The following is a 27,737-nucleotide window of genomic DNA, read 5'->3' on the forward strand; positions in this document are numbered from 1 at the left end:
ATATAATATGTATATAATATTGTATACCACCTACCCGTGGTTTTTTTTTTCTTTCTTCTTTATACATACTACTATAGTAGCTTACTGTAGCAGTCTGCGGTGCTGCTGAGCTGACAGTGTCCAGCAGGTCCGTCATCAGTCATTACATAATAAATATATATACCTGTCCGGCTGCAGTACTAGTGATATTATATATATATATATATTGATTTCATCTCATTATCATCCAGTCTATATTAGCAGCAGACACAGTACGGTAGTCCACGGCTGTAGCTACCTCTGTGTCGGCAGTCGCTCGTCCATCCATAATTGTATACCACCTACCCGTGGTTTTTTTTTTTCTTTCTTCTTTATACATACTACTATAGTAGCTTACTGTAGCAGTCTGCGGTGCTGCTGAGCTGACAGTGTCCAGCAGGTCCGTCATCAGTCATTACATAATAAATATATATACCTGTCCGGCTGCAGTACTAGTGATATTATATATATATATATATTGATTTCATCTCATTATCATCCAGTCTATATTAGCAGCAGACACAGTACGGTAGTCCACGGCTGTAGCTACCTCTGTGTCGGCAGTCGCTCGTCCATCCATAATTGTATACCACCTACCCGTGGTTTTTTTTTTCTTTCTTCTTTATACATACTACTATAGTAGCTTACTGTAGCAGTCTGCGGTGCTGCTGAGCTGACAGTGTCCAGCAGGTCCGTCATCAGTCATTACATAATAAATATATATACCTGTCCGGCTGCAGTACTAGTGATATTATATATATATATATTGATTTCATCTCATTATCATCCAGTCTATATTAGCAGCAGACACAGTACGGTAGTCCACGGCTGCAGCTACCTCTGTGTCGGCAGTCGCTCGTCCATCCATAATTGTATACCACCTACCCGTGGTTTTTTTTTTCTTTCTTCTTTATACATACTACTATAGTAGCTTACTGTAGCAGTCTGCGGTGCTGCTGAGCTGACAGTGTCCAGCAGGTCCGTCATCAGTCATTACATAATAAATATATCTACCTGTCCGGCTGCAGTACTAGTGTGATATAATATATATTGATTTCATCTCATTATCATCCAGTCTATATTAGCAGCAGACACAGTACGGTAGTCCACGGCTGTAGCTACCTCTGTGTCTTTTAGTTGTGCCTATTAAAATATGGAGAACAAAAATGTTGAGGTTCCAAAATTAGGGAAAGATCAAGATCCACTTCCACCTCGTGCTGAAGCTGCTGCCACTAGTCATGGCCGAGACGATGAAATGCCAGCAACGTCGTCTGCCAAGGCCGATGCCCAATGTCATAGTACAGAGCATGTAAAATCCAAAACACCAAATATCAGTAAAAAAAGGACTCCAAAATCTAAAATAAAATTGTCGGAGGAGAAGCGTAAACTTGCCTATATGCCATTTACCACACGGAGTGGCAAGGAACGGCTGAGGCCCTGGCCTATGTTCATGGCTAGTGGTTCAGCTTCACATGAGGATGGAAGCACTCAGCCTCTCGCTAGAAAACTGAAAAGACTCAAGCTGGCAAAAGCACCGCAAAGAACTGTGCGTTCTTCGAAATCCCAAATCCACAAGGAGAGTCCAATTGTGTCGGTTGCGATGCCTGACCTTCCCAACACTGGACGTGAAGAGCATGCGCCTTCCACCATTTGCACGCCCCCTGCAAGTGCTGGAAGGAGCACCCGCAGTCCAGTTCCTGATAGTCAGATTGAAGATGTCAGTGTTGAAGTACACCAGGATGAGGAGGATATGGGTGTTGCTGGCGCTGGGGAGGAAATTGACAAGGAGGATTCTGATGGTGAGGTGGTTTGTTTAAGTCAGGCACCCGGGGAGACACCTGTTGTCCGTGGGAGGAATAGGGCCGTTGACATGCCTGGTGAAAATACCAAAAAAATCAGCTCTTCGGTGTGGAAGTATTTCACCAGAAATGCGGACAACATTTGTCAAGCCGTGTGTTGCCTTTGTCAAGCTGTAATAAGTAGGGGTAAGGACGTTAACCACCTCGGAACATCCTCCCTTATACGTCACCTGCAGCGCATTCATAATAAGTCAGTGACAAGTTCAAAAACTTTGGGCGACAGCGGAAGCAGTCCACTGACCAGTAAATCCCTTCCTCTTGTAACCAAGCTCACGCAAACCACCCCACCAACTCCCTCAGTGTCAATTTCCTCCTTCCCCAGGAATGCCAATAGTCCTGCAGGCCATGTCACTGGCAATTCTGACGAGTCCTCTCCTGCCTGGGATTCCTCCGATGCATCCTTGCGTGTAACGCCTACTGCTGCTGGCGCTGCTGTTGTTGCTGCTGGGAGTCGATGGGCATCCCAGAGGGGAAGTCGTAAGCCCACTTTTACTACTTCCACCAAGCAATTGACTGTCCAACAGTCCTTTGCGAGGAAGATGAAATATCACAGCAGTCATCCTGTTGCAAAGCGGATAACTGAGGCCTTGACAACTATGTTGGTGTTAGACGTGCGTCCGGTATCCGCCGTTAGTTCACAGGGAACTAGACAATTTCTTGAGGTAGTGTGCCCCCGTTACCAAATACCATCTAGGTTCCACTTCTCTAGGCAGGCGATACCGAGAATGTACACGGACGTCAGAAAAAGACTCACCAGTGTCCTAAAAAATGCAGTTGTACCCAATGTCCACTTAACCACGGACATGTGGACAAGTGGAGCAGGGCAGGGTCAGGACTATATGACTGTGACAGCCCACTGGGTAGATGTATGGACTCCCGCCGCAAGAACAGCAGCGGCGGCACCAGTAGCAGCATCTCGCAAACGCCAACTCTTTCCTAGGCAGGCTACGCTTTGTATCACCGGTTTCCAGAATACGCACACAGCTGAAAACCTCTTACTGCAACTGAGGAAGATCATCGCGGAATGGCTTACCCCAATTGGACTCTCCTGTGGATTTGTGGCATCGGACAACGCCAGCAATATTGTGTGTGCATTAAATATGGGCAAATTCCAGCACGTCCCATGTTTTGCACATACCTTGAATTTGGTGGTGCAGAATTTTTTTAAAAACGACAGGGGCGTGCAAGAGATGCTGTCGGTGGCCAGAAGAATTGCAGGACACTTTCGGCGTACAGGCACCACGTACAGAAGACTGGAGCACCACCAAAAACGCCTGAACCTGCCCTGCCATCATCTGAAGCAAGAAGTGGTAACGAGGTGGAATTCAACCCTCTATATGCTTCAGAGGTTGGAGGAGCAGCAAAAGGCCATTCAAGCCTATACAATTGAGCACGATATAGGAGGTGGAATGTACCTGTCTCAAGCGCAGTGGAGAATGATTTCAACGTTGTGCAAGGTTCTGAAACCTTTTGAACTTGCCACACGTGAAGTCAGTTCAGACACTGCCAGCCTGAGTCAGGTCATTCCCCTCATCAGGCTTTTGCAGAAGAAGCTGGAGGCATTGAAGGAGGAGCTAAAAGGGAGCGATTCCGCTAGGCATGTGGGACTTGTGGATGGAGCCCTTAATTCGCTTAACAAGGATTCACGGGTGGTCAATCTGTTGAAATCAGAGCACTACATTTTGGCCACCGTGCTCGATCCTAGATTTAAAACCTACCTTGGATCTCTCTTTCCGGCAGACACAAGTCTGCTGGGGTTCAAAGACCTGCTGGTGAGAAAATTGTCAAGTCAAGCGGAACGCGACCTGTCAACATCTCCTCCTTCACATTCTCCCGCAACTGGGGGTGCGAGGAAAAGGCTCAGAATTCCGAGCCCACCCGCTGGCGGTGATGCAGGGCAGTCTGGAGCGACTGCTGATGCTGACATCTGGTCCGGACTGAAGGACCTGACAACGATTACGGACATGTCGTCTACTGTCACTGCATATGATTCTCTCACCATTGAAAGAATGGTGGAGGATTATATGAGTGACCGCATCCAAGTAGGCACGTCAGACAGTCCGTACTTATACTGGCAGGAAAAAGAGGCAATTTGGAGGCCCTTGCACAAACTGGCTTTATTCTACCTAAGTTGCCCTCCCACAAGTGTGTACTCCGAAAGAGTGTTTAGTGCCGCCGCTCACCTTGTCAGCAATCGGCGTACGAGGTTACTTCCAGAAAATGTGGAGAAGATGATGTTCATTAAAATGAATTATAATCAATTCCTCCGTGGAGACATTGACCAGCAGCAATTGCCTCCACAAAGTACACAGGGAGCTGAGATGGTGGATTCCAGTGGGCACGAATAGATAATCTGTGAGGAGCGGGATGTACACGGTGATATATCGGAGGATGATGATGAGGTGGACATTTTGCCTCTGTAGAGCCAGTTTGTGCAAGGAGAGATTAATTGCTTCTTTTTCGGTGGGGGTCCAAACCAACCCGTCATTTCAGTCACAGTCGTGTGGCAGACCCTGTCACTGAAATGATGGGTTGGTTAAAGTGTGCATGTCCTGTTTATACAACATAAGGGTGGGTGGGAGGGCCCAAGGACAATTCCATCTTGCACCTCTTTTTTCTTTCATTTTTCTTTGCGTCATGTGCTGTTTGGGGAGTGTTTTTTGGAAGGGCCATCCTGCGTGACACTGCAGTGCCACTCCTAGATGGGCCAGGTGTTTGTGTCGGCCACTAGGGTCGCTTATCTTACTCACACAGCTACCTCATTGCGCCTCTTTTTATCTTCTTTGCGTCATGTGCTGTTTGGGGAGTGTTTTTTGGAAGGGCCATCCTGCGTGACACTGCAGTGCCACTCCTAGATGGGCCAGGTGTTTGTGTCGGCCACTAGGGTCGCTTATCTTACTCACACAGCTACCTCATTGCGCCTCTTTTTTTCTTCTTTGCGTCATGTGCTGTTTGGGGAGTGTTTTTTGGAAGGGCCATCCTGCGTGACACTGCAGTGCCACTCCTAGATGGGCCAGGTGTTTGTGTCGGCCACTAGGGTCGCTTAGCTTACTCACACAGCTACCTCATTGCGCCTCTTTTTTTCTTTGCGTCATGTGCTGTTTGGGGAGTGTTTTTTGGAAGGGCCATCCTGCGTGACACTGCAGTGCCACTCCTAGATGGGCCAGGTGTTTGTGTCGGCCACTAGGGTCGCTTAGCTTAGTCATCCAGCGACCTCGGTGCAAATTTTAGGACTAAAAATAATATTGTGAGGTGTGAGGTATTCAGAATAGACTGAAAATGAGTGGAAATTATGGTTTTTGAGGTTAATAATACTTTGGGATCAAAATGACCCCCAAATTCTATGATTTAAGCTGTTTTTTAGGGTTTTTTGAAAAAAACACCCGAATCCAAAACACACCCGAATCCGACAAAAAAAATTCGGTGAGGTTTTGCCAAAACGCGGTCGAACCCAAAACACGGCCGCGGAACCGAACCCAAAACCAAAACCCGAAAAATTTCAAGTGCACATCCCTACTAAGAAGTCCGCAGAGTGCCTCATATTGGAGTACTTGTATTATTGTACAGAGAGCACCGCGGGCAGAATTTATTGTTGGGTGAGAGAGTGCCGAATATACGTGTGTGTGTATATATATATATATATATATACATACATTCTATGCATGCATTTAGTTCTGTATTGTTTGTTGTTTATGTAATATTTATGTGTTCTAGTAATGGTAGCTAAAGCTGTCATATTCCTGCTGGGTCCTCATGCATACCGGTCCTGTGTATTTTGTATTTTTCATGGAGTAGAGGTCATGCTCCTTATTTAATTCTATGAGGCCCTGGTTAAACTGTTCAAGTGTATGATATATACTATTAGTGTGATTTACCTTTATAAAGTTTGCTCTTTTTGTAAACATACACAATGGCTTATATCTAGTACTGCTTAGGCAATTGCATACTGTGTGCTGGATTGCGGACTCTGCGTTCCAGCTGGAACACGGAAGTCACGCTGAGACTGGAAATTATGCGGTTGCGTTCCAGCTGGAACGCGGAAGTCGCGACACATTGGATCTGTGCTTAGCGCGATGTCCAGTGTGTCATGGAAGGTTACCGCTATCCACAAGTGTTAGTGGTATTGTATTGGGCTCCTCATGAGCCCTTTTCTAATAAGGTGTTGAGTAACGAGCTAATGTTATTGATGGGGGTAGCGCTGACATGTCGTTTTTGGCCCCTATATATATATATAAACACACACACACACACACACACACACACACACACACACACACACACACACACACACACACACACATAACCCCTCTTAGTAAATCCTGCGTTTGCCACTGTCCAGTGCACAATGCAGTATTGTAAATTACTGCTTGCATTTATTATAGTTCTGGCACTGGTACAGAACTTGCAAAAAAGCTCTGGAGCCAGAAGCAAAGTTATAGTTACCGCTATCAATTTTGGGTTGGGACCCGGCAAGCGTACTGTGCACGTGTAGCCCGCATCAGGGGGGGCCAATGTGGAGGGATCCGGAGTAACTCATAGGTAGAATAGCCTACAGGATACTAAGGGCTAAAGCCATCGGAAGATTCCAGAGCTTGATAAATCTGACAGTTTGACAGTTTAGCAGCCTCCTTAGAAACCTATGGAAGCTGGTTTTGTGTTCGGAATCATGGACTGTGGTAGGTAGCAGAGATATTATGGGAATACTTAGCTTTTGTGGGTATTTCATGGGATTTCCCGCAAAGTAACTTTCACAAGTATGGCAAAACATGATGTATTTATTGCAATGAGAAGAAATAGAAAACACATTCTAAGGTATCTAACACTTCCCACTAATTACTTTCTCTGCATTTTATGGGTCACGTTTAATACACAAGAAGCAGGAGGAGATTGCTCAGTTGGTATCTGTATTGTTAGACAATGGGAAGGAAGCAATAATTGGTTGCCCTTATGAACAGGGGGAAATTAAGATACAGCAACTTAATAAAAGTTAATGTGCTGCATTACTAACCTGAGAACAATATAAATGAGATAATTGAAAGCTTCCAATCAGAAAACTACCATGTGGCTGACACTCCCTCCTGCTTAAAGCTTTTTTGTAGAAAGCGTGAGATTGCAGCATGCCCTGGCAGATTGCAAAGATGCTTAAGATAAAATAGTTCTTCTCTGTGGGAGTTCTACAGTAGTCTCTTTAATCATGCACACTGCAGGATGACAATGATCAAGCAGTGTAATGAGGAAGCCCTAGAGCCAGTGATGCCGAGAGAGGGAGGGAAGGGTACTAAGTACCCGGGCCCAGGTCTGATGGAGGGGCCCTCCCTCAACTTACCTGGCAACAGCAACTGCAGATTTTCTCCTCAGCCCAGCACACGCTGCTGTGTGCTGGGCTGCAGTGTGGTCAGGGAGGCAATTAAAATATTTTTTTTTCTATATTTTGTCTAAGGGTGCATGGCCATGCCTCCTGTGATTAGGCCACACCCCCTGAAAAGTACCTGGGCCCAGCCGGACTCTCTACTGCCCTGCCTAGAGCACACGGATCTGCCTCTACTTAGACAATGCCTCTTTTAGTAGCAATTCCCTAGTACCTTCTTGCTACCAGATTTGACCTTCTTCCTTCTGGCGATTCTCAGATTTACCTAAAGGTCGAATGGTCTTGGACAATACAAAAACAAAACATAAAATATCAGAAACAGTCTGGTCATGACCCCCAGATACTCCTAAATCAAGTTCAAAATGGTCCCCAATCTAGTGCTAATGTCTTTCTACTAATGCTGTTAAGAGTCAATTTTATGGGAATTTAGGGCCTAATTCAGACCTGATCTCAGCAGCAAATTTTTTAGCAGATGGGCAAAACCATGTGCACTGAAGGGAGGCATATATAACATTTGCAGAGACAGTTAGATTTGGGTGGGTTATATTGTTTCTGTGCAGGGTAAATACTGGCTGCTTTATTTTTACACAACAATTTACATTTCAGTTTGAACACACCCCACCCAAATCTAACTCTCTCTGCACATGTTATATCTGCCCCCATGCACTGTACATGGTTTTGCCCATTTGCTAACAAATTTGCTGCTGCGATCAGGTCTGAATTAGGCCCTTAGTATGGCATCAGCAGTAGGGTCATCTCAAATGTGGGACCTGGATTAGGGTCAGCCAGTGTACAGGATATCTTTTTTATTTTTTACCCACACATCAGTACTATGCACGCCCATGAATTTATTGTACAATAGTTCTGAAATCTCTTTATTCAAAGTTTAAATGTCATAGCAATTAATCAACAGACATGCAACTGAAGGTAATGTTCATTTCTAAAAATCCCTGGTGTCATTTTAATTTTTTATGGATGAATAGGCAGTTGATTTTAGAGCATACCATACAGTTCTCTGAGATAAAATAACATTTACTTACAGAGTACATTTTGGTCCCCTCAAGCTCCTGTAACAAAAACAAGTGAACACTGTGTGCTTTTCAATAACCTTCTCACGTCTCTACCAATTTCTATCCTCTCTGCTAAGAGGGATGAGTGGTCTCCATAGCAGCGTTTTTAAATACAGCCATATGCAGAAAATGCAGAGAAGGTATGCACTAAAATGTCATAATTTCCTGTTACCTACAAGCCAGACAGGGACACAAAGGCAGCCTGCAATATGCCAGTTCTTCCATAGGAACTAAACATCAAAATTATGATAAAATCTCAGGGATACAAGAGTCTGAGGTGTTCAACTTCAAAGCAACAAATACATATGAGAACCCAGAAAATAATGTTTTGTACTACTCCTATGTTGTGAGACTAATGCCCATCTACAGTAGCTTTCCTTGGATAGCGTCAGCTCTGCTATTACATTAACCCTTTATAGCAAACTAAAAACAGAATTGTTTGCAATCATCAGTGTCTCAAGCAGTTATTACCACTAACAAACATGACAAAGCCAAATTGTTTCTCTTAATTGAGTGTTATTTAACTATTGCCTATAGGGGGAATTCAACTGTTTTTATTTCTTTGTTTTATTTACTTGATATACAGGATTTTGTTATTTTACTTAACTGTTCTCTTGCTTTATTTCTTGTGCTCAAAATTAGCAAACAGCATCCAAATAAAAGCAGTGAATACGACCTGCTCCAAAACTGTAATTCATAATAACAGTGTATAATGGATCCCAAAGCAGCTGTTAAATCAGGTTTCCATGGATCTATTTATGCTACCTGGCAGGAGAGACCCAATACAGGATCCTTTCTTACGTCTGAGGCTTCTCCAGATGGATGCTTGATTTACGACACATCGGATCCCGGCTGCACTACTAGGAAATATTGTTGTGGGTCCTGTTGCCATGTGGGCCTTCTAGGCTCTTTATTAAAGTGGTCTTGGGTGTGGGTGTAGTATGGTTTGCCGGTGGTCCGGGTCCCGGCGACCATCATACCGGCGCCGGAATCCCGACCACCGGCATACCGACAGCTGGGCGAGTGCAAATGAGCCCTTTGCGGGCTCGCTGTGCTCACCACGCTGCTGGCACGGTGGCGCGCGACGCGAGCCACGCTATCTATTCTCCCTCCAGGGGGGTCGTGGATCCCCAAGAGGGAGAAAAGATGTCGGTATGCCGGCGGTCGGGATTCCGGCGCCGGTATGCTGGTCGAAGGGGCCCCGACTGCCGGCAACCTGAAGACCTCCCCTGGGGGTAACAAATCTTTAGTGTAATTGGCCACAAACCAAATGAGCAGGCTTACAACTACAACTTCTAAAAGATAGTAATAGGAATATCTTTCTGACTTTCGAAATTGGTGGTAATTACAAAGATTATGAAGGACTTAAATATGGAAAAAATGGCCATGACTTCATCTACAGTATATGGCAAATTCTCAGGAGTTTTCAAAACATCATTCATGAAATAGTATTTACATATATCACCTATTTATTTACATATACTGTAAATACACCAATGTACATATATCCTTCATAGAGATTTATTATGTACAAAAGATAACTGCCTCTCATTGTGTGTAGAACAGTATGTGCAGCAGGTCTGTGAGTGAGCTGTGCGGCTGATTGTTTTGCTGTTGCCAAGCTCTAATTAATCGGCATGCTACAAACACCAGTTGTATAGAGGTGGGATGGCTTGCTACAATGCCGACCAAATCCTATCACATGGTGAGCCAGCGCACTAATTATTTTTGAATTGACAGAAAGTCGACTGTGCAAACATAAGCCTTTAATTATATCATTCCCGTTGCAAATATAAAGTTCCATTCAATTTTTCAACGGCAACCACTTATCAAATGTTTAATTGCAGGCAACTATTTTAAACATACTTTCTATTTAAAATATATATGCCGACAGCAACACACACACACACACACACACACACACACACACACACACACACACACACACACACACACACACACACACACACACACACACAGTGAATAACCTTAATTCAAATCGATATCATCAGCACCAGCTTAACCATTTCTAACATTTCTAACCTGTATCCACAGTACAATAGATCCTGTTGCTTACAGCACATGAATAAGTTATATAGGCGTTACAAACAATCGTATCCCAATAACCAGGACCAAGGTAAACCTCTCCAAGGACGGAGATCCCTGACCTCTTCGCTCCCCCTTAACGGTGGTGCTCCCAGAATGGCATCAGACTGTCAATCACTGACAGTCTGATGCTGGGTTGTTTGCAACAGGTCCTGTGCATGTGCAAAGTACTGAACACTGGTACTTTGCACATTATAGCGCAATAACAACCCCATCTGAATGACCCCAGGTGTGGGTAGAGACGATATGTCTTCACGCCTAGTGCTGTGGGACCTGTTCTGCCACTTGGAATATCTCTAAGATGCTCAGAAAAGAAGGCTAGTGAGCTGGAGCAATGTGACCCACCGACTCACCCCCTGTGGTATTTAGTTATGATGGGTTGAGCGCCGTAAGGAGGCGGGTGCAACGCAGGGAACAGGGGTGCCCTTGCTACGGGGCTGCCGACAACAATAATTTTTTCATTTATCTAGATATTAATCTATACAGAAGGTATTTATCTCCAAATTCGATATTTTTGGGCAAAACTCTACAAAGTATTAAATCAGGGAACTTATCTCTTTCCCAACCCGGCTATTCTAGATTTTCATTTTTTTATTCATTTTTAGAACTCTTACCCTATTTATCATTAGCTATGTTTTACTGGACACATCTCATGAAGCATTTGCACTAGCCGCCCATCAGCCACACAAGTATATACAATTATGCCCCTTGATTGTGTAGAGAAAGCATAGAGGCTTGATAGTGTTAACAATAAATACTAAAGATGCATTACACTACTTGTACACAATAGAATAATGTAATGTCACAGACGCACAATGGAATATTTTGACAGTAATAAATGCAAACATTGCATTGTCAGTATAAAATGGAATTAAATGCAAGCACAAATTCAAATTATACTATATTACATTTAAATAACATTCAATTAAAATTACATTAAGTTCAATTAAAAAACATTTCTTGTTTGGGAATGGGAGTCTTTGAAAAAGGTAATCAAGTAGTGTGAATAGACAGCCACTACTTCATATAATATAGCTGTAATTGTACTTCAGTATTATCAGCTGGACGAGTTAAAACACAGCCAGCCAATCAGCCAATGCTGCTGATTGTTGCCAGCCTTAATGCGTATTGTTGCATCAACCCTCCAGCACCCGCAAACGATTTGCTTTCTGACAATCTCATTTGCTGATGCGTCCACATCTAATTGAGTCACAATTAAATGAACCTTTTCTTACTGTACTTGGCATATGTTGTCCTGCCCCTTGTCTCCCTGTACTGTATTTTCACTTTTCAGGCGTAAGGAGCAATCAGTATAAAATGCATTAAGCTCTGCATATGGAATTACATGTAGGTTTTATTGGTATACATGAGCAGTACGGAAATGTATATATCGTATTATGCAAAAAATGTGAATGCAACTCTGAAAAGAGAGATAGAAGTGCTTCATTCAGTATTCTTGTTTATGGTCTCCCTGAATATGCTATATTTACTAAAGGTTAAATTTGAATAATCTTGGTGTCTTACATGCATTCTGTTTTACTACATCATATATAGGGTGGGATGTACTAAGCATCGGGTACATACTGGTGTTAATAACACTGGTATGTACTTAGAAATGCGATTAAAATCACAAAGGACAATGCTCCCGATAAGAGCTGTCCTGTACGATAGAATCCGGTAGCCCTTTTGTGCATGCGCCGTGTGATGCGGCAGTCGCTGGGGGTGCTTTGAGGGATCCAATTGGACTCCTCTCAGGGCAAGTGTGAAAAGAAGCCCCATGGCTTCTATTGGGTAACACCACATAAAGATTACTCACTGATTCCAAGCTATGGAAAGTATCACATTCTGGAGCTTGGTACATATGGAAATGCAGCCAATCCCCTTTTTCAGTGTTTTGTCTGCCTTCTCAGCTTTAGTATATTCTGCCCCTAGCCCCAATAAGTCCAATGAGCATGAGACAACCCCAGTAGTTGACAAAGGCATACTGACTTGGGTGACCTTAGTGAAATGTGACTGTGCGTGAGTAGATCAGGGGTTCAAGGGCATAGCTGGCATATCAGTGACATCACCAGTCTTCTTACCCATTTTTCTTTTAGTCTTATGGGAGATATAAGCACAGTGAGAAGCACAGTATGACTGAGATGCTCAGGGAGGTGTAGCATAATGGTTTTTTCCTTACATTTTGCATATTACACGCACAGCAGAATCAGTGAAAATCCGCTCATAGGGGCTAATTCCAAGTTGATCGCAGCAGGAAATTTTTTAGCAGTTGGGCAAAACCATATGCACTGCAGGGGGGCAGATATAACATGTGCAGAGAGAGATAGATTTGGGTGTGGTGAGTTCAATCTGCAATCTAAATTGCAGTGTAAAGATAAAGCAGCCAGTATTTACTCTGCACAGAAACAAAATAACCCACCCAAATCTAACTCTCTCTGCAAATGTTATATCTGCCCCCCCTGCAGTGCACATGGTTTTGCCCAACTGCTAACAAATTTCCTGCTGCGATCAACTTGGAATTACCCCCATAGTGTACTAGGCTGTGATGTCTGTTTGCATCGGAGCCTTATTTACACAAAGTCAGACTCAGTCGCACACAGATGTGCAAATGGCACACACCAAATTGATAAGTGTAACCTAGCAATGTAGTTCTCTCACTTTCAATTTTATTTATGTGAATAAGTCAGACAAATTAAGCACAAAAGATGCTCAATGGAAACTGGGGCGCTGAGAGGTGCTATTTGGCACGACTGAAGCCACAGTGTAAGAGGGCACATTTGTATCAGATATAGGGGTAAATTTACTAAGATGGGAGCTCTATTTAAGATGGGATGTTGCCCATAGCAACCAATCAGATTCCAGGTATTATCTTCTTTAAGGTGCTAGATAAATGAGAAGTAGAATCTGATTGGTTGCTATGGGCAACATCTCATCTTAAATAGAACTCCCATCTTAGTAAATTTACCCCCTAATGACGGTTTTAAGTGTTTGGTACATATCAGATAGAATTGATGTTACCCCTCAAAAATACCCCCAGAAATGGTTTCAAAACCATATGTAACTTTCAGAGACTTTTGTACAATGTGCCTCGTGCCTTTGTGATATCTCTGCTTCCATACTTACTGTATGCAGTATGAGCAGCACAAGAGCCCAAAACCTTGAAAGCAACACTTTGGCTGCCGTTACATGTGCATACCCTATGTATTTTTATACTGATCCCCATATTTTCATGTGCTCTATCTTTTATAAGATTTCATAACAATATTTTTTTACCTTTACCCCTTGTCTTAAAGCGCCCTTACCTTAATTTCAACTCCGTAACCGGAATAAACATAGATTGTATAACTGCAGTCCACTCCAGTGCTATACTGTGCACTTCTATAAACTGGGGACAGGAGAATGCCCTCAGGAGCAGTGAAGTTTTTACTACAAGGTTCTGTAAAAGAAAGCAGAATAACAAAGTTAAATGAGACACAAACTAACTACAGCTATCTAATCTTGTTCAATTTTCAGTTTTCAATGATCAATAAAAATTCTGCTTTGAGATTTGCCGAGACACATGAAGACAAATTGATTGCTAGACTTATTTTTAACGAGATATATACCCTTGGCAATATATTAATATTTGAAACCATTCCATCGGCATAGACTAGAGCGCTATTTTAAGGGCTGTTATTTATCTGTGATGAGTCACACACACAATCTAATCTATTTGTATGTACATCTGACACGTGTTAATTAAGCTAGTTACGTTTATATGAGGGCTGCTGTCACCAAGCCACTCTTGGTTCTATATACAAGTCAGCCCAGGGAGACTGACGGGCTTCCTCCATTCTGGTACATAACCGACTCAGCAATGTATAGTTGTTGTATTTTGTAATTAATCAGTATTGATGGTCACTGTTCTATATGATGAATCACATAGTAGACGTTCCTTCAATGCTATAAACAAGGACACCAAGTAGTTAAAACCATGTGTATATTAAATTATGACTCAGTTGTCAAATCATCATAGTTGGCTGCTTCTGCATTCATTCCAAAAATAGCCTCTATTTGTAAACACAGGGGCAGATGTATTAACCTGGATAAACCAGTGATATGTGCAAGGTGATAAAGGCACCAGCCAATCAGCTCCTAACTGTTAATTTCCATATTGGAGCAGATTGGCTGGTGCCTTTATCACCTTGCACATACTGTATCACTGGTTTATCACTTCCTTATGCCTTCTCTAGGTTAATACATCTGCCCCACAGTACCATGTTTTCAGTGCTGTAACAGGGCTCTGTGCCACCCCGTGCCTCCTCCTTTTGGCATCACAAGGGGGGAATGGGCCGCATCCGGATGTCACCCGCTGAGGGGTGACACCAAAATGCCGGCTCCTACTCAGTGACAGGAGCCTTTTATCACAGTGTAGAAGCCGGCATTGCAGCCACAGCAGTCTTCAGGGACTGCCCACATAACTCCCGGATCGCCGGAGTGACGAAAATGGGAGTCGGGCAACAAAGTCCTGAAACCCCCATGAAGCCACACTCCTTTTCCACGGCGGGTGCCTATGGTGCAAGGACTCCTAAATACAGCACCGAGTGTCATTTTGGTAAGTGATGCCTCTGGCTGCCCCCTATACGAATTACATCATAATGTCACAAAGAGATGGAAGGGCTGCCAAGCACTGCTCACACTCACTGGCCAAATGCTGTCAAAACTTCCTAATTAGGTATTAAACATTAAGCAGAATGAATTCCAATATGGATATATCTTGCTAAATTGCGCTAGTAATCCCATAGTCACCTGGTGCTGGAGCCGTCATGGTCACAGTTGTGGTGATAATTGTGCTGGTTGTGGTTTCCTCTTCCTCTTCATAGGATATAACTGGAGATGGAGAGATATTGGATATAACCTTCTTTATATCTAGGCCATTTGATCCTGCTGGAATGCTGGTGGTGGTTTTACTTAGAACAGAAGTTGCAGGACTAATACTTTCTTGTGTAGCAATTGAAAACTTAGAGTGAGTGACTGATGATGGTTCCAAATGTTTGCCGTCATGTTGGGAATAATCATCAGCATTACTCTTATCTGCCTGGAATAGAACATGAGAATCAGAAGTTGGCAGTGGATCTAAGACTGGGGCTGATGACACTGATTCCTGTAATTCTCCAGTGTCCCTTCCATATTCCGTAACAACGAATGTGGTGTCCATTATCATTGTAGCTGGAGTAAGAGACATGGTAGGTGTCGGAAAATCACCTTGGGATGTAGAGACATAGTCTGGGTGAGCCAGATTACCCCTTGTTTTGAGTGCAGACAATCTTTCTTTCAGATCGCTATTGTCTTGTGGTTGTTTGGTTCTGGCAAAGTAAGGTGGTAGGTACCGGAAATCTTTCTTCATGATGCTTTCATGAAGAATCCCCTCCAAAACTGGATGGTGGTTCAGCAATGTCATAGTAGGTGCCGTTGTTATGAAAGGTACTTCTCCTTCTAGATCCTCTGCCATGGAGGTGGATGTGGGATCTACTTTTGTATCCCAGCTTCCAAGTGCCTTGCTGCTAATTCCATTTGCCACTGCAGAAATCAAACCTAAATAAAAGGTGAAAAACAAAACGAATAATGTACTATAGTACATGAATCTACTCATTCATTGTTTCTCAAGCTCAGGATCCCTAACAGTTCATTTTCTCCAGATCACCTGTGGATCTTCAGAATGTGGCAGTTAAGCTAATGTACTGTAGGTTAACATTCGGATCAGATGATTGGATCTAACCTGCTGCATATTTCTCCAAAATAATGAGCTGATGTGTACAAATTTATATTGTGTATGCATTTCTGATCATCTATCTGAAATTACGTCCAACTGTACATTTAAATATGTCACCTAAAAGTGATAATTATTCTGAATGGAATGATAAATCTCTAGTGCATACAGTCAAAGTTGGATATTCTCAATATTGTTTAATAGCTCTGTTAGTTAGATTCATTCAGATGTGTACTTAGCTTAGAAATGAGCACCACACCTTCTAAAGAGTGACAATTAGTAATTAACATACTAGCTAGGTGGTCTAGAAATTGTGAACCCTTTAGGGTCCCGAGACAGAGTTTGTGAAACACTGTGCTAATTAAAATTCATGAAATTAAATAATGAACCATGTAGTTATTGTATGTGATTATCTCTTATAATTTCCAAGATATTCTCATGAACTTTATGGTTTACAAAATAATTCTATCTTCAGCACGGGATCCGGACTGAAAGTCGACAGTAACTAGGTCGACAATGTCTAGGTCGACCACTATTGGTCGACAGTAACTAGGTCGACAGGGTGTCTAGGTCGACAGGGTCTTTAGGTCGACATGTTCTAGGTCGACATGTCAAAAGGTCGACATGAGTTTTTCACAATTTTTTTCTTTTTTTGAACCTTTTCATACTTAACGATCCACGTGGACTACGATTGGAACGGTAATCTGTGCCGAGCGAAGCGGTAGCGGAGCGAAGGCACCATGCCCGAAGCATGGCGAGCGAAGCGAGCCATGCGAGGGGACGCGGTGCACTAATTGGGGTTCCCGGTCACTCTACGAAGAAAACGACACCAAAATAACATTAAAAACTCATGTCGACCTTTTGACCTGTCAACCTAGAACATGTCGACCTAAAGACCCTGTTGACCTAGACACCCTGTCGACCTAGTTACTGTCGACCAATAGTGGTCGACCTAGACATTGTCGACCTAGTTACTGTCGACTTTCAATACCACACCCCTTCAGCACATACATTATCAAACTACTGTATCTTGGACACAGTTCAAAGACGAGTAAGAAGGATTCCTAAAGTTTTCAGCAGACAAATTTCACAGTTCAGACTAAAGCTACTATACTTCTTTCTGTGACCTAAAAATACGCTCTGGCAATCAGTAACCTTTGAACCAAGATGGAATCCAAAGCTGCAGAGCAAAAATTATTTGCAACTTGTTCCAGGGCCACATTCCTTAAAAATAAAATGAGCATTTCTTTTACTTTCGCCTGCTGAGCCTGAAGGATGAAAGGAAGGTTCATCTACACCTGACCCCAATCAAGTGGAAAGAGAAAAATCTATTTCCAGTGGCTGCAACTAGGACAAAAACTGAACGGATTAATGTGGCTAGTGGGAATAATGCCAGTATAAAATGGTCCAGGCTGTTTTCTCATCCCTTATATGAGTACACATGAACAAAGAGCCGACTAAGGCATCAGGCAATACATAAGGCATGGCAAAAGAAGTCAAGATCATGCATGTGGTCAGGCACAAGCATCCCATGACATTAACAATTTCAGTGTTTATTGAATTATTTCGTTTTTATGTTCTTACAGAAAATGGTATATAGTATGATGCCAGGAGCTGGGTAAGTCCCCTACTCTGACCCCATTGCTGCTTCATAGTGTTGTAAAATAACAATTGTGTTCTTTGTAGTGGAGAGCAGATTTATTAAAGCTTCAAAACAGATAAGTGGTGGTTTTGCCCATAGCAACCAGTTAGATTCTAGCTATCAAGTTGTGACATTCTAGAAAATGATAGACAAAATATGATTGGTTGCTATGGGCATCACCACCACTTGGTAAATCTACCTCTCAGCGACAAAATTTTGAGGCTAATATCATTGTTTAATAAAGTACTGTCCTTCGATCAAAAATATAACCCAAGTTCATATGGCATGGGATCTGAATTTAAGAAAGTGATGGCAAAAGAGGAATAGGAACTGTATAGATGTTTTAAATTACTTCCAAAATCTGTTTTTATTATACACAAATTACATGAACATATATAAAATATAGCATAACATATATTTTTATATTTGGTGATCAAAACTGATAATATTGGGCCACTAAATGAAAAGGTAGGGGAAAAAAAAGAGCTAGATGATATTTTAAGTATGATTTTATTTTGGGCTGTATTCATAAAGGAAGAATAAATGCAAACAAACAATTACATGTATTTGACACAGAAGAAAGTACCTAAATGGGATTGGTTTAGCATTTATTTCTGTTAACGCTTTAAATTCATTGACTGTAGATGCCTTTTACAAACCGCTGAATAGTACCTAACCCCTGGTACAGATGGCATTCACCCTTGTTTTGTAAGGGAAGTAAGGTCAGTAATTAATGTACCACTATTACTGATACATTATGGTTCCATTTCAAAATAGAATCTTGTTACAGCAGTTGATGTGATATATTTGGATTTTGCCAAATCCTCTGATTCTGCTCAACATATACTGTAGTACCAATCTGGTACATAAGATAAAAGCCCTAGGGGGCATACACATGACTAACTATCGGCGCTGACCAATTCAATTAGCAGCCGATACCCTGTGCATTAATTACCAGAGGGTGCACTTTTCTTTGCAAGCTTAGGATGCGATGAAAGGAAATCATCATCCTGGGATACCCATGAGATCTGCATTTTATGCTGAATCAGTGGATTACCATCCAGTGGCGTCACAAGGGGGACGGTGGCCCGCTGAGGGGCGACACCAAAGTGTCGACTCCTGCTCAGTGACAGGAGCTGGGTGTTGTCACTGTGTAGGACCCTGAATTGCAGCAGGAGCACTCCCCGGGGGCAATCAACTCCTCCCGAACCCCAGGCATGATGAAAACGGGTTGGTGTGGCTAGCCATGCACCCGTCCCGTGAGACCATGCCCCCATCCAGTGAAGCCCTGCCCCCTTTTGTGCCCGCAGCACTTAGTGGGCTTAGTGACTCCTCTGTTACTACCTATTACCAGACATTTTACAGCGTGGAGAAAAGGCTTGATAATTTACTATTCCCAGTCGATAAAACCTGTAGCTTTCCCTGTTCAGTAAAGCTCACATCTAATTGGATATGATTCTGGGTATATCGGAATATAGTTATAAATGCAATATATTCAGACTGGGATAAAGCTATTTCATAATGTACCACAGTGATTATAACTGGGATCTATCCCTTTCTACTTGAGTGACTTTTTAGATGACCTAGAATGTCCATATTTACCGATCGCAGTAAACTAAAGTATGTAGATTGCACTCCCTGCAAATCCCAGCACTGGCTTATTATTACCTACAAAACACATTTCAAGCTACTCATTCTAGCCTTGAAAGGTCTCACCAACTCATACATCTCTGATCTCATCCCAAGATGATCTGCATCTATCTTGAGCTCCATATAATAACCATTTCGCAATCCTGCCTCCAAGACTTTATACCATGCAGTTATGGAACTCACTACCCCACCTGGCTAGACTTTTAAGGCCAAATGTTAAAAAGTGAGAGTTTCAAAAAGTGAGAGATTTGGTAAGGTTTTGCAGTTTTTTTTAAAGTGGCAATCATTAACACAGCAAGATCAACCTGGTTTTGCAGTGTAAATGATTGCCACTCTAAGAAAAACCTAAAAAACCTTACCAAATCTCTTACTTTCTGAAACTCTCACTCTATCTATTACATTTAGCCCTTAATCTTTTGATCACTCTCTCAAAATCTACGTCTTCATTATAACTTTTCACATCTTTTAGATGTTCTACCTGCTATTGTCCCATCACTTAGTGCAGGCATGTCCAAACTGCGGCCCTCCAGCTGTTGAGAAACTATACATCCCAGCATGCCCTGAGCCAGCTTTAGCATTCTCTGACAGCAAAACTGTGTCAGGGCATGCTGGGATATGTAGTTTCACAACAGCTGGAGGTTTGGACATGTCTGGCTTAGTGGCTTCAGTGGGGTTGGTGTTACCCAATGCAAATCAGGACTGAAAAGAGGGCAATGCCTGGTATGAAATACTGTAGATGTGCTGTTGCAGTATGTCTCTTTTTTCATCACTCTGGAGCTTGCCCAACACTTGCGGAGATACTGGGCTGACCTCAGAGACTATCACCGCACACACACAGGATCTATTCACACACTGCTCTGCATAGCAGCTGGACAGTGCTCAAAAGGTGACAGTACCCACAAGCTCAGCAAATCAGCGCTTCCCCATTCATTTCTATGGCAGTGTCCACAAGTGACCTGTCATTGCGGCACATCTGTGAAAGCAGCCAATCTGTTAGTTCGCTGTTTTGCAAAGAACATGTGGATTCTTATATGGACAGAAGACCTCCCCATGTGTGCGTCTGACCCCCTTACTAAACTGCGCCACTGACCCACCTCTGCATGTGTTTTCTGAACCTACTTCCCATGTGTGCCTCTAACCCCCATTCCAAACTGTGCCTCTGAACCCACCTCACCATAAGTACCGCTGACACCACTCCCCATGTGTTCCTCTGAACCATTCTCTCCATTTGTTCCTCTGACCACCCTCCCCATGTGTGCCTCTGAGCCACCTTACCCATCTCTTGCTGTGCAACCACCGCCATTCCCAAATGTGCCTTTGCCCCCTCCCCAAGGTTTCTGGCTGCCAATCAGAAGTACCATAGCATGGGTGAATGTAGACAAGATCCGTCTTCGATGCTGCATAACTGAACATAAAGATGGCAGGTAACCACAATTTTCCTTCTCTCTAAAAACATTGGGAGCGCCTTCAAAATTTGCTATGGCGCCCACAAAGTATTAGTTACACCCCTGCATATCAAAAACATTTTAGGGTTTGCTTTAATTGATTTAGATTATTTGGCATAAAAATAAACCAGGCCACTCCTTTCCCATCCCAAGATCATACTTTTATGCAATATGCATGACTTTTTACGATTACCCCTATCAAAGTGATTTACAAAATATATTTTCTGCCAATATACTACATATTTTAAATACTATCTCCTGCTGTACTGATGCTACATGCAAAGTATTCACAACAAGTAATGTCTTAATGATTGATTCACTTCGACAATTTTTTAAATCCATTCAACTGATGAACACTCCTCTACAACAATATTCTCCTGTGCTTGCACAGTAATTAATAAATGTATTCATCATCTGCTCTGACCTTTCTTCTAAGTCCACTGCATTTTCCCTAATCATTTTCACTTGTTTACAGTGTTTATCTACATTTCATCCTATTTCTCCCTTATTATCCAATCCTCCCCCTGATCTGCTAATCTACTTCATTACAAGGGAGTGTCAGAAAAAATGAGCGTGTTATAATTTTCTCTCATAACAAGTTCTTGCTAAATGAGCCAGAATTTTCACCTGTTAGTAGCAGTTGTTTGTACATGATTATAAAACAAGGTAAGCCAATCTGTGACTCTATACTACCCGCAGAACAAACAGTACTATGCTTTCTGAGTTAAGGAGTATGTAGGGAGGTGTTGCTAGGCAACAGCTAAAGTCAGTGTCGGACTGGGGCATGAAGGGCCCACCAGGGGAATGCTGTTGTAGGGGCCCATGCTTAAGGGTGTGGCCAGGCTCCAGTGGGAGCTTGGCCAACCACCACAGAGCTTTGGCCAACCATTACAGAGTACAGGTTCCTTGCCCCTTGGTAAATGTATAATTAACCAAATTCTTGTGAAGTATAATGTAACATATGTATAATGCATATTTCAACTTCAAGTGCATTAGGATAGAGTCTGGAACCTGATCCCTAGAGGAGGAGGAGAGCCCACAGGCTGTAGGGCCCACCGGTGGTTTCCCCTGTTCCCCTGTGGGCCAGTCCGACCCTGGCTAAAGTGCCTCTAGTTGTTTAACTTTAAAGTTTGCCCTGCCACCTGCATTAAATGGAGGTGACCATTTTGTTGACTGAACCAATAATAATGACAATGCTGCCAGTCATTCCTAGTAACAAGACCATACTTGTGTAATTTTTCTGGCAAGATGCAGCTGGCCATTTGGTGGGCCGGGACCGGGCTGTCACATCAGTAGGCCACACGCCCGCCAATTTGTGAAGAAGAAGTGGAGCTAAAATGATATGTTTTTGTGTCATGTAGTCCTGCCCCACCACATATAAGAAACACAAAGGTAAGTGATCCTCAAGCGCTGCTAGAATTCCACAGGAAAATCCTATTAGAGATGTCCTGTCCACTTCAATATAAATGGAGAAAAGCAAGGAGACAAGGTTATGCAGTAGTGAAGATTAAATTTTGTCACCACTATAAAATGAACTTTTGGACTCACCCCTATTAAATGAGATGTGTTCACATAAAGGCTTCTTTTCTCCTGTTGTTCTCAATTCTTAGACTACACATTAATAATCTCTTACCTGATTACCTGATTCCCTTAAGGTACAGAGTGGAACAAACCATATCAGCCTAAAACAGGGGCTAAAATATTGCTTTTGTGGTGTATATTTTTATATGGACTTTTTTAATGTGTAAAATAAAAAAAAAACGTTTTATGAAGCACTTCCGGTTTCCTGGTGCGGATGAATGGTGGTGACACTGTGGACTAAAGATACCTTTTGATGCACATAGGGCAGCTGACCCTAGGGAAGTGTTACTCCTAAGAGATTATTTATGTGTAGTCTAAGAAGTGAGAACAGGAGAAAAAAAACCTTTATGTGAACGCAACTCATTTAAAAGGGGTGAGTCCAAAGGTTCCTTTTACAGTGGTGACAAAATTTAATCTTCAATACTGGATAACCTTGTCTCCTTGCTGTTCTCCATTTATATTAAAGTGAACAGGACTTCACTAATAGGATTTTCCTGTGGAATTCTAGCAGCTCAAGAGGACCGCTCAGTGTCGGACTGGGGCATGTATGGCCCACCGGAGGAATGCAGTGGTAGGGACCCCTGTTTAGGGGTGTGGCCAGTCTGCAGAGGGTGTGTGGCCTGCCACCACATTGGTATGACTAAGCATTAGAGAGTGCAAGGTCTGGGCCCCTTCATAAATATATACAGTCAATTCAGCTGCTGCATGCATGACAATGTACCAGATTAATAAAAGTTTAATAACAGCAATGCACTGTAGAAAATACACCATAGTCCTGTATAAGGTAACATCATACCCTCCAACATTTTACACACAAAAATTGGTACAAATTAGAAAAGGAGGTGTGGCCACGGGTAAAGGGGGTGTGGCCATGCCCCTTTTTCTATACTTTCAATGGAAGTTTGGAGAGCCAAAAATCGGTACAGACCATCAAAAAAAGGTACTGTACCTATTAAAACTGTACAGTTGGGGGGTATGGGTATCATATGTATTATGTATAATTCAAGTGCACAGTCTGGAACCTGATCCTTAGAGGAGGAGGTGGGCCCCCCAGGCAGGGGGGCCCACCAGTGTTTTTCCCTGTACCCCTGTGGGCCAGTCCAAGCCTGGAACCGCTTACCTTTGTGTTACATGTTGAACAAGATTTAGTGCTCTTGCAAGTGGGGATTGAGATGCAGCTAAAGGGTGCAACTTAATCCATCTAATATTGTTAATTTGCTGCTCCTCCACATGGAGCCATAATGTCCAGTTTAATCTCCCCATACACTAGGAAATAGGAGGGATTTGGGAGCTCTGGCCATGGTTGAGTCTATATCCCCTTCAGTTTATGTTTTGTCAAATGTCCTGAGACCACGTGAACAGCACAATACTATGGGAAATACCATATGATACCGATGGAAGGGGGAGGAGGAAGGTTGAGAACATGGAACTGAAAGTTTTACTAAAGGGAATAAATGTTTACATGGTAAAATTGCTAGTCCACCGACTTTGCTCTTCCCGCTGCTGTCACAGTTCACATGGTATTTCCCATAATATTGTGCTGTTCACATGGTCTGATGATGTCAGACGGTACATACACTGAAGAGGGTCTAGCCACTAACTGCCAACCACACTTCCGGGGGTGTGGGGGAATAGCCTCCTACAATATTTGGGAGAGTAGGCAAGTATGAACAAAGCACACCATAACGGTATGATAAACTTTGTGATGTCACTAGTTCTTAATGAACTGATAGACAGAATAATTTTTGAGTAGACAAAATGGCAGCCTCCACTGTGTGACAGGTGCACTTTAATCACTTATCATTTATTGGCGAGTGTTTTTGTGCTCCTATCTCAAAGGTATTTCTTTTCCATTCAAACTGTTTTTTTCTACAGAAACTGAATTACAGTAGATGCCTGAATATCTATTCTGTATTTATCATGTTACAATACAGAACCATATCAATAATAGAGGTTCTCTCAGAAAACGTTTCACTTGCAGCCTGAACAATCAAAGCCTGCTCTTACAGATGTTGCTCATATTATTGTATTGCCAAATGTGCTAATGCTGATTTGAACTACAATTTACATATGTATGCTATGCATGTGTTGGAGAAAAAAAAGAATATAAACATTCATTCCAAAATTACAACAAGTAGGCACACTATTAGTGGGTATATATCAAAGCCTGTATAGAAGAGAGATAAATTATATACCTAAAGTAACTGAAGTGCCAAATTGTAACTCCAGGCAGTGCACAGAGGCCTGAGGCCTTATCCATCTGAGACATGACTTGTAGGCATTGTAGCTGTTCTATGTATGCATTAGTGGATTCTAACCAGGGGCGGATCCAGAAGAAAATGATAGGGGGGGGGCACCATGGAAGGGCCAAGTACATTTGCGTGCGGCTTCGGTGCATGTGAGGTGGCGCTTCTTATACAATGCCCACAGTTGTAGCGCTCATTATGCAATGTCCACTGTACTGGTAGTGCACCTTATATAGACCCCATAGTAGTGTTGCCCCTTATGCAATGCTCGTATTGCCCCCAGTAGTAATGTTGCCTGTAGTAATGCCCCCAGTCATTTAGCGCCCTAGTAGTTATGCCCCCAGTAGTAATGTCCCTGCAGTTATGACCCCAGTAGTTTACCCCCGCCCCCTTTAGTTTGGCCTCCCAGTGGTAATGCCCCCAGTAGTTTGCCTGCTTGTAGTTTAGCCACCAGTAGTAATGCCCCCCTGTAGTTTGCCCCATTGTAGTTTAGCCCCTGTAATTATGCCCCCCTTGTAGTTTAGCCCCCAGTAGTAATGCCCCCAGTAGTTTGGCCCCTGTAGTTATCCCCCTGTAGTTTGGCCCCCCTGTAGTTTAGCCCCCAAGTAGTAATGCCCCTGTAGTTAAGCCGCCAGTAGTAATGCCCCTGTAGTTACGCTGCCAGTAGTAATGCCCTCCTGTAGTATGCCCCCAGTAGTTAGCCCCTTTGTAGTTGACCCCAGTAATAATGTCCCCCAGTAGTTTGCCCCCAGTAGATGCCCCCCAGTAATAATGTCCCCCAGTAGTTTGCCCCTAGTAGATACTCCCCAGTAATAATGTCCTCCAGTAGTTTGCCCCCAGTAGTAATGCCCCCTAGGAGTTTGCCCCCAATAGATGACCCCCCAGTAGTAATGCCCCCAGTAGATGCCCCCCAGTAATAATGCCCCCAGTAGTAATGCCCCCCAGTAGTTATGCCCCTTGTTGATGCCCCCCAGTAGTAATGTCCCCCCGTAGTTTGCCCCCAGTAGATGCCCCCGCTGCATTAAGGAAGAAAAAACCATCATACTTACCGAGCCCCGTTCCCGCTTCCAGACCGCTGCAGTCCTCCTCTTGGCGTCCGCTCCTCAGCACTATGAGACAGACGTCATGACTGACATCTCTCCCATAGCGCACGCCGCACAGTGACAGTGCTGGAAGCCGTAGCTCAGTACTGAGCTCCTACCTCCAGCTGCCGCTGTGCAGGGAGACGGGCGCCCGCTGGTAACACAATCTCAGCGGGCGCCCGTCATCTCCCTGTGCGGCGCCGGGGGGGGGGGGGGGGGGACGGAGTCCACAAATGACAGGGGGGGACATGGGCCCGAGTGCCCCCCCCCCTGGATCCGCCACTGATTCTAACACAAGAGCATGTCCAGTGATGTTGTAACACGTTGCAATGGTTCAATGACGCCTGTTGTTTACTTTTCACACTTCAGACCAATAACAGTACTGTATATATGGTTATGGGATGTCTTGCAGTTTGTTATTGTGTGGGAAGCATACTTCATTATTCTCTACCTCTCGTACTGTATATAAAACATACAATTGTTCACCTTAGTGGCATGATAAATTATTGAAGTAGACAGTATGACAAGGGTGTATTCACACCTATCTGATGGGATTAGGATTAGGTGAGAAATACTCACCCGAGTATCGGGGTATGACCTAGAAGTCACAGTCACATGACCACCGGGACCTGAAAGATGACACTGTAGCCACTGTAGCCATTAGGAACGGGTAAGTCATTGCTGCGCTACCAGGGACAATGTGACAACATGTGATCACTGTCTACATGATGAATGATGACATTATGGATATAGACACATTGGGGGAGATTCAAATGTTTGAAAAGTCGGTTGGGTGTCTGTTTTTTCCTGTCTATTAGATAGGAAAAAACAGACTCCCAACTGACTTTTCAAACATTTGAATCTCCCCCATTTATATTTAACCCATTGTGAACATTCCACAAGCATTTGGATGAGACATTTGACAGACTTCTAACCACCAGCTTTCTTTTTGACAGCTCTTCTGTCTGCTATCCTGTTGGATTACCGTATAATGACCTGGCCTGTGTACTGACCCTGCTTTGCACATCCCTGGTCTGCTTGTTAGCAACTGCTGTTTTCCAAATATTGGATTTGTTTTGGATTACGTTTTTGCCTAATCCCTGCTTGTTGCTATTGCAATTTGACTATTACTGGCTATATACTTACCTGCTGTTCATCCATAGATTGTGTATTGTACCTGTTTTGTGTGCTCAGTAAGTTGATATATGACACTTGTGTATTGTGTGTGATTTAACACCTTAAATTACGATTTTGTTCCCTAAAAACCAGTCAGAAATTGTTGGGGTTTTTTATGAGTAAATTAGGTGAAGAACATATATTTAAACTTATTCAAAATAATTTTATTGTAAAAAAATAATTATTTATATATATATATATATATGTATACTATTAGATTTGTAAACAAACAGCGGAACATCAGTTATCACCATCGGAACATCGGGAGCATCGGAAACATTATGACCATAGCATCTTTCATTTTAACATCCAAGTAGCTACCAGGTACACAGGGAGGCTTGGATGGTTAACATACACTTCCCCGACGGCTGCTACTGTTTGCAGCTGTTGGTTTAGGGGGTCCTGTCGTGCAGTGATTGGCAGCACAGCAAACACTGGGGGAGGGTGCAGGGAGGCAGAGGGACCAGAAGGAACAGAGCAGCAGCTGTGTGACCAGATTAGATAAGGCACTTGCTGGTGTGGTCGCATCTTATGCGACCATGCCAGACAAGTAGGCAGAATGGAACTTGTATTGGAAAGAAGCTGAAGCTGCTACATTGTAGCACTTCACTTACAGATTCAGAGACTCAGTCACCACAGATATACAAGTGTCATATATCAAATTATTTAGCACAGTCTCCTTGTGCATCTTATTCCCATTACGTTGTAAATATGATGCATTTTCGGCATAAAAGAAGCAAATAAG

The 27,737-nt window shown here is 43.0% G+C and overlaps 1 protein-coding gene across 1 annotated transcript in view; it reads right to left on the reverse strand.

Moving 5' to 3' along the window:
• The window catches only part of SEZ6 (seizure related 6 homolog), an 874,081-nt gene that overhangs the window by 466,906 nt on the left and 379,438 nt on the right, over window positions 1–27,737 (reverse strand). Inside the window, exons 2-3 of the mRNA XM_063955907.1 lie at window positions 15,210–15,995; window positions 13,724–13,857 (exon numbers count right to left, since the gene is read on the reverse strand). Coding sequence (XP_063811977.1) covers window positions 13,724–13,857; window positions 15,210–15,995 — 920 coding nt within the window. The remainder of the gene's footprint in view (window positions 1–13,723; window positions 13,858–15,209; window positions 15,996–27,737) is intronic.

Source organism: Pseudophryne corroboree, chromosome 2 (genome assembly GCF_028390025.1).
Source record: "Pseudophryne corroboree isolate aPseCor3 chromosome 2, aPseCor3.hap2, whole genome shotgun sequence".
NCBI lineage: Eukaryota > Metazoa > Chordata > Amphibia > Anura > Myobatrachidae > Pseudophryne > Pseudophryne corroboree.